The 7,269-nt window shown below is 40.9% G+C and overlaps 1 protein-coding gene across 4 annotated transcripts in view; it reads left to right on the top strand.

Annotated features, from left to right (window-relative positions):
* LOC122552587 (collagen alpha-1(XII) chain-like) overlaps positions 1-7,269 on the top strand; it is a 264,538-nt gene that overhangs the window by 165,077 nt on the left and 92,192 nt on the right. For all 4 annotated transcript variants that reach the window (XM_043695315.1, XM_043695311.1, XM_043695313.1 and 1 more), the window contains 2 exons: positions 3,057-3,199; positions 5,211-5,320. In XM_043695315.1, the coding sequence (XP_043551250.1) occupies positions 3,057-3,199; positions 5,211-5,320 (253 nt within the window). The remainder of the gene's footprint in view (positions 1-3,056; positions 3,200-5,210; positions 5,321-7,269) is intronic.

The following is a 7,269-nucleotide window of genomic DNA, read 5'->3' as shown; positions in this document are numbered from 1 at the left end:
GACTGTGGGAGGAAACCGGAGCACCCGGAGGAAACCCACGCAGACACGGGGAGAATGTGCAAACTCCACACAGTCAGTCGCCTGAGTCGGGAATTGAACCCGGGTCTCTGGCGCTGTGAGGCAGCAGCGCTAACCACTGTGCCACCGTTATAAAAGATGAAAAAAGGAAACATTTACAAAGCAGTTGGGAAAGAAAAGGAGAGCTCTTTGAAAGAACTGGCCCAGCCGCTGACACTCTATATGGACTCCCTCTGTGTTCTTTGAGTCTCTTACCCAAGCCCATTTCTTGGAATGCTGTTATTGTTACAGAGAAGGGAAGTTCTCATAAATCTTGGCAAAATGTTTGGAAGTGAAAGGACAATGTGTGATTGTACGGAATGAATCTGCACCAAAGATGAACATGGATGTGGGCACGTTATACCTCAAACCTAGTGAAATATCATGACTAATTAATGTGCATGGGATTTGCTCAAGGAAAGCCAAATCCACAACTATGCTAAATAAAAGGCTTGAAATGATCGGCAAGTGGTTAACCAACCATGCTAAGAAACAATTGCTCATCGCATTTCATATTTAGCCAATTCTGTCATACTGTAAAAGGTCATGTGTGTATAAGACCCCTCTACTTTACACACTGACTCTCTCTGTCACCCTCCCCTAATCTTTTATTCCGCAGTTTTTCTCTCTAAAAATACTAGGAAGGATCTTCAATCTTCAGTGAAACTGTTCATTTTCTGTATTTATTTACACAGTATCTGCAACCCATCTCATTTCTCCTTTAAATTGCTCATTCTTGCATAATCTTTTACTGTCTCTTGACATTGTCACAATAGTTTTATATTTGAGTTCATTAAATCCCACAACTTGTGAATTTGGGTTTTCTAGGAATAATTATTGACTAAAGCAGTTGAATGGACTCAGTAACAGAATGACTTTTGGAATACTGCGTTCAGTTCTGGTTTCCTGCTGTAGGAAAGATTTTGTTAAACTTGAAAAAGTTCAGAAAAGGTTTACAGGGATATTGCCAAGGTTGCAGGGTTTGAACTAGAGGGAGAGGCTGAATAGGCTGGAGCTATTTTCCTTGGAGCGCCGGAAGCTGAGAGGTGACCTTAAAGAAGTTTATAAAATCATGAGGTGAATAGCCAAAGGAGGGTAGGAGTAGGGGAGTCCAAAACTAGAGGGTATAGATTAAAGGTGAGAGGAGAAAAGTTTAAAAGGGGTCTGAGGGACAACCTTTTCACACAGAGGCTGGTTGGTAAATGGAACGAGCTGCCAGAAGAAATGGTAAGGTCCAGTGCAATCACAACATTTAGAAGTCATTTGGACAGGTACATGGATAGGAAACATTTAAATGGATATGAGACTGGTTCAGTTGAGGATCCCTGGTCAGCATAGATGAGTTGGGCTGAAGAGCTATTTCCATGCTGTATACCTCCATGACTCCATTACCTCTAATGGGTACACAGAAGTTAATCTGAGGAGTTCAAGGTTGAATGGTTATATAAGGTCTCTGTAATGCCAATTAGCATAGAAGATAAGAGCTAGGAGCAGGAGCTGGAGTAGGTCATTCAGCCATTTGAGCATGCTTCTATACCAATCTGGCTGATCAAACCTAGGTCTCAACTCCACTCACTCACCGGTTTTCCATAACATTTTAATCCATTACTAATTACAACCTGTCTATCTCCTCATTCAATTTACTCAATGTCTCAGTATCCAACGCAGTCTGGGGTAGAAAATTCCACCCATTCATGACCCGTTGAGCGAAGTAATTCCTCCTCATCTCTGTTTTAAATCTACTACCCCTTATTCTCAGAGGGCATTTGTTAAGATGCCCGTCAAGAGATTTGTTACAAGAATTACAGTATCCTGTATTGACGATACTGTAATGCTGACATTTGGAGCTTGACTGGATTGATTGCATTCTCGACAGTAAGAAGCTGGAGGCTGTAACTCCATTCCATTGTCTTAAGCACATAATATGTATCAGCAATACATATTGTCGTGCAATGCTGCATTATGACAGTCCTGTTCTTCAGAGTAGATGATATACTGAGGTTATATATTTTCTGTTCACAGTTTTAAATATCCATTGGGAGCTGAAGAACATTGGAATAGGAGTCGGCCATTCAGCCCCTCAAGCCTGTCCTGCCATTCAATGAGATCACCTCTGATCTGTAGCCTAACTTCCCTTAATCCCTCTACTTAACAAAAACTGATCCATCTCATAGTTACAGCCAGTTGCTAAGACGATTGAATTTGCTGCATCAAACCTCTCATTTGAGGCGATATCTACAAAACAGTTTTATTTTCTTGAAAAACAAACGATATCAAAAGATGTAAGGAGTGAACAGCGAAGTGAGGCTTGTGAAGAAAGGGAACTTGATGGGCCAAATGGCCTTATTCTGACTCTCAGCTATGCTTACCCTGTGGCTTCATGTAAACAAAGGATGCACCCCAATATTGAAAAAGAATTGACAAAGTTTCTCCTAAGACTGACAATGTGTATTACAGTGCTGTTTAGCTAGAGCTTTCCTTGACTTGCTTACTGGTGCTATCTTCCCCACTTTCTGAATTTGGATGAATAAATTCATGGACGAGACATGGAAGTATGTCACATTTGCTATTTTCAACAATTTTTGAAATTGTGAAGGAAAGTATTTTGCTCAAAAATACCATTTCTTCACAAATCTCAATGGCTTACATTGTGTAACTAAGAGAAACAGAGGCTGTTGCGTCCATATTCACTTTCCCCATTCAATGTTTTACCAATATCTCCCATGTCTCACCTTACCTTTCCCCTCATAGCCCTGTTGCCAAATGAAGGCTTACTTCTCAATTGAAACTTTTTCTGCAACTTCCTCAGAAATGATTAATCAAGCCCAACAGAGGCCAGATCTTTGGAATAATTAAATTCATTCTCCGTTTCCAGCAGCAGTTATGGTGACTGAAAGTAGACATTTGAACATTTCTAAATATTGTGTTAAGGTGCTATAACAATGCAGTTCCTACTTTTATATCGCATCATCTTTTTGTTTATTTATCTTACCAAACAGAGACATTCACCCTGATGGTCTGCCGCCAACCTATACCATCATGATACTCTTCCGACTTCTTCCAACCACTACCTCTGAGCCTTTTGCCATTTGGCAGATCACAGACCAAGATTATAAACCAGAAGTCGGAGTGCTTCTAGATGGTGAGCTGTGGTTTCTAATGCTTGAGCAAGTAGCTGTTTTGTAATTGAGGAGGAGATGGCCTAGTGATATTATTGTTAGCTCATTAATCCAGAGCCCAGCTAATGCTTTGGGGACCTGGGTTCAAATCCTGCCAAAGCAAATGGTGGAATTTGATTGTACTATATACAGGTTGTCCTGATGTAATGTGGATTTTGTCAATGCAAATTGAGTATAATACAATTGGTGAATTTTGGACATTGTTTCGATAACATGAACTTCCTACTGAATGGGTATAGTGATCTTCTACAGCATGATTTTCTGCAGATGTTTTCCCTAGCAAGACTTTCTATAGCACAAGGTCACAGAAGAAAATGACTCTCACATTATAGCAGAATGACCTGTACCAGAATTAAGAGTCTCATGATGACAATAAAACAATTGCCTAATTGCTGGAAAAGCCCATGTGGTTCACTAATGTCTTTTAGAGAGCAAATCTACTATCCTTACCTGATCTTGCGTACATATGACTCTCGACAGTGACATCCACATCCTGTGAGTGAATTTGAAAAATGGATATTAGAGCTGTAGGTCACTAGTGAGATATTGGATCTTTCTGTCGTTCCTGAAGTCTGCTTTGATTTCCGTTTCAGTTGGCAGACACATTGAATCCATCTACATATTTCAAGACATGAAGTACAGAAATTGCTGAACTTGAATGCTGAACATGTGCAATAGGTCTATCGGCATCCTGTGTTTATTTACTCTTATGTTGTGGGCAATACTAGCAATTTTTATTGGCCATCTTTACTTGCCTTGGATAAATGAAGACATGCATAGTTTGGGACTGGAGTAATGTGTAGAACAGACTAGGCCAGGGCAGCAGATTAACTTTCCCTGAGGAATTTGAGTGGAGCACTTGGGTTCATATAATGTTCAGTAGTTTCCCAAATTGAATTTAAATTAACCAAATTCTGTAATGCGATTTAAAAGTTCCCATCCTTCTTAAAAATTATTTCAATGCTGCATTCACCCAGACCTGACAGAATAATGGTATGAAATCTAAGAACTTTAAGGGAGCTTCTACCCAAAGAGACCTATATAGTCCAAAAGGTTCAGAACTTATTAGAAATACAGGGCCAGGAATAAATGATTCAGCTCCTCAAGCCTGCTCCGTCATTCAATTAAATCATGCTTTACCTGGATCTTAACCTTCATTGGTAATCCCTTGATCTGCTTACCTTACAAAACATTAGTCAGTACTCCACCCAGCCACATCCTTAGGAAGGGAGGAATATTGGAACAGGAGGAGGCCATTCAGCCCCTTGAGCCTACTGCACCATTCAGTGAGATCATGGCAGATCTGTGGTCTAACTCCATATACTTGCCTTTGATCTATAACCCTTAATACCTTTGCTCAACAATAATTTATCCATTTAAAAAAAAAGTTCCAAGGAAGGATCACTGGACCTGAAATATTAACTGTGAATTCTCTCCATAAATGCTGTCAGACCTGCTGAGTTTTTCCAGCAATTTCTGTTTTTGTTGTTGTTGATAATTCATCTCTCTCTCAGATTTAAAGTTAACAACTGATCCAGCATCCACTGCCATTAGTCAATGAGAGTTGCAAACCCCTCTCACCCTGTGTGTGTGTGTGGAAATGTTCTGAACATCTCTCCTGAATGGTCTGACCCTAATTCTCAGACTATGCCCCCTAGTTTATCTCTACCTTTCTAACCTTCCAAATTCTGAAGAAAACAGCCCACTAATTTCCTTTTCTCTCCAAATCTCAATTGTACTGTCCCAGGTCTTCCATGAATTGTATTCCGATAATTAAATACTCTTTGCACACAGAGTCTGTCTGGTCTTTTGTTAATTTTTTATTTCCAAATGCCTATCTCCTGGTGTTTCCCACCTTGCAAAATTCTGAACAATCTCCCTGTGTAGTTTGGAAAATGGATAAATTCAGTAAAAATGTTTTTTTAAATGTATAAAATAAAGTAACACTTATTAATGGTATTCCCCAAACCATAGGCAACAGCAAAACACTGTCATACTTTAACAAGGATGAAAGAGGAGAGTCTCAAACAATCACGTTTGACAATGAAGATATGAAGAAACTCTTCTATGGAAATTTTCACAAGGTCAGTGTTTATTTATCTTTTATTCTGCTGATGACTTTTTAATTCCCCCTCAGTGCAGCCTGTTTATATTCTTGTGATTAGGTCATTATGTTGCCATGAATCATTGAGGAGACAAAATGTGCTGGAATGTAGCCTCTGGACACATCATGTGGGATGCCTCACAAATTTCTGTCTGCAATTCTTCTGATTTTTATTCCACTTCTTTTTGAAGGTGTTGACTCTCACCAGGGGAGGCTTCATATGCCCTGGCAGACCCATCATGACATGTCGGAGATTGACATTCTTCTAACCTGGGTTGACAGGCAGGAGGCTGGAAGAACACAGCAAGCCAGGCAACATTAGGAGTTAGAAAAGTCAACGTTTGGGTATAACCTGAGTCCCGAAGAATGGTTACATCCAAAATGATGACTTATCCACCTGATGCTAACTGGCTTTCTGTGTTCTCCCAGCCTCCTGCTTGTCTATTTTGGATTCCAGCATCTGCAGTTTGTTTGTCTCTAACTAATTCTTCTGGCCTGTGCATAGGCAACACAGCATGGAGCACAGAAACACCATATCCCACCCTCACTGCGTCCTGTATAAAATCCAGTACAAATAAGGAAGCGGGCAAGTACAGCTCAGTTTGAAATGCCATGCCTTGTCCAGAGTTACTGAGGCCAATTGGAACACATCAGTTGCTACCTTAATTAAGATCAGGACCATCCTTTATTGTGGAGTTAATGACTCAACACAAGTCTTCTCAGTTTCCTGTTGGACCTCTCCCGTGAAATATGTAGCCAATCTTTATTCTTTGCTTTACAAACTATCATGAAGTGTAACATTGTTTTTGTGTCGTTTTTCCTTTCACTCATTTTTTTTATAGTTGGACTTTTTTGTTTTTTTTTACCACCCGAAGTCTGCATTTCATCTGACCTACTCTAGTGGAAATTCAATGACCCAACACCAACAGCGATCCTACCTCATGTTAGAAGCTCAAACTTGTATTTATATATACCAAGTCCTTTACAACCTCAGGAGATTGTAGAGAGCTTTAGAGTCAAGGAAATACTTTTGAAGTATCACGATTGTAATGTAGGCGATATTGCAAGTAATAGCAAAATACTGCTGGAAATCTGAAACAAACACAGAAATGGCTGGAGAAACGCAACCAGCCTCACAGCATCTGTGGGAAGAGAAACAGAAAACCTTTCAGAAAATGGGTCATACCACACTCGAAACAGTAACTCTGTTTCGCTCTCCACAGACACTGCCAGACCTGCTGAGTTATTGAAGTTGCATAGGGTCAACACTCAAATCATGTACTGGAAGTTCACAGGAAATTAAATTAGATAGCTGCTTTTGTTCACTGGAGTGAAGGCAGTATGCCAACTTTGTGCCATCAGCTGATTTGAATAATTTCGACATTGAGCTAACATGAACTCTGCTGTTGATTGGCAGGGTCTTCAGTTGGAGCCAATATCACAAAAGCTTACTTGTGCAATCTGCATTGCCTAAATCTAGCTTTCCACACCTTTCTCCTTTGAAATACCTGACAATTTAGAACTTGGGGCCAATCAGTAGAAGAGGAGCAAGGCTCTTCAAAGCAGACTTCTTGAAAGACCGCAATTTCCCCCAAGACTTGATCGACGATGCTCTCCACCGCATCTCCTCCACTTCCCGCTCCTCCACCCTTGAGCCCCGCCCCTTCAATCGTCAACAGGACTGAACCCCACTGGTCCTCACCTACCATCCCACCAACCTCCATATACATCGTATCATCCGTCGTCATTTCCGCCACCTCCAAACGGACCCCACCACCAGGGATATATTTTCCTCCCCTCCTCTATCAGCGTTCCGAAAAGACCACTCCCTCCGTGATTCCCTCGTCAGGTCCACACCCCCCCACCAACCCAACCTCTACTCCCGGCACCTTCCCCTGCAACCGCAAGAAATGCAAAACTTGCGCCCAC

This window comes from Chiloscyllium plagiosum, chromosome 9 (assembly GCF_004010195.1).
Source record: "Chiloscyllium plagiosum isolate BGI_BamShark_2017 chromosome 9, ASM401019v2, whole genome shotgun sequence".
NCBI classification, from domain to species: Eukaryota; Metazoa; Chordata; class Chondrichthyes; order Orectolobiformes; family Hemiscylliidae; genus Chiloscyllium; species Chiloscyllium plagiosum.
Note: the sequence above shows the minus strand (reverse complement) of the source record. Positions and strands in the feature narration are given on the sequence as shown.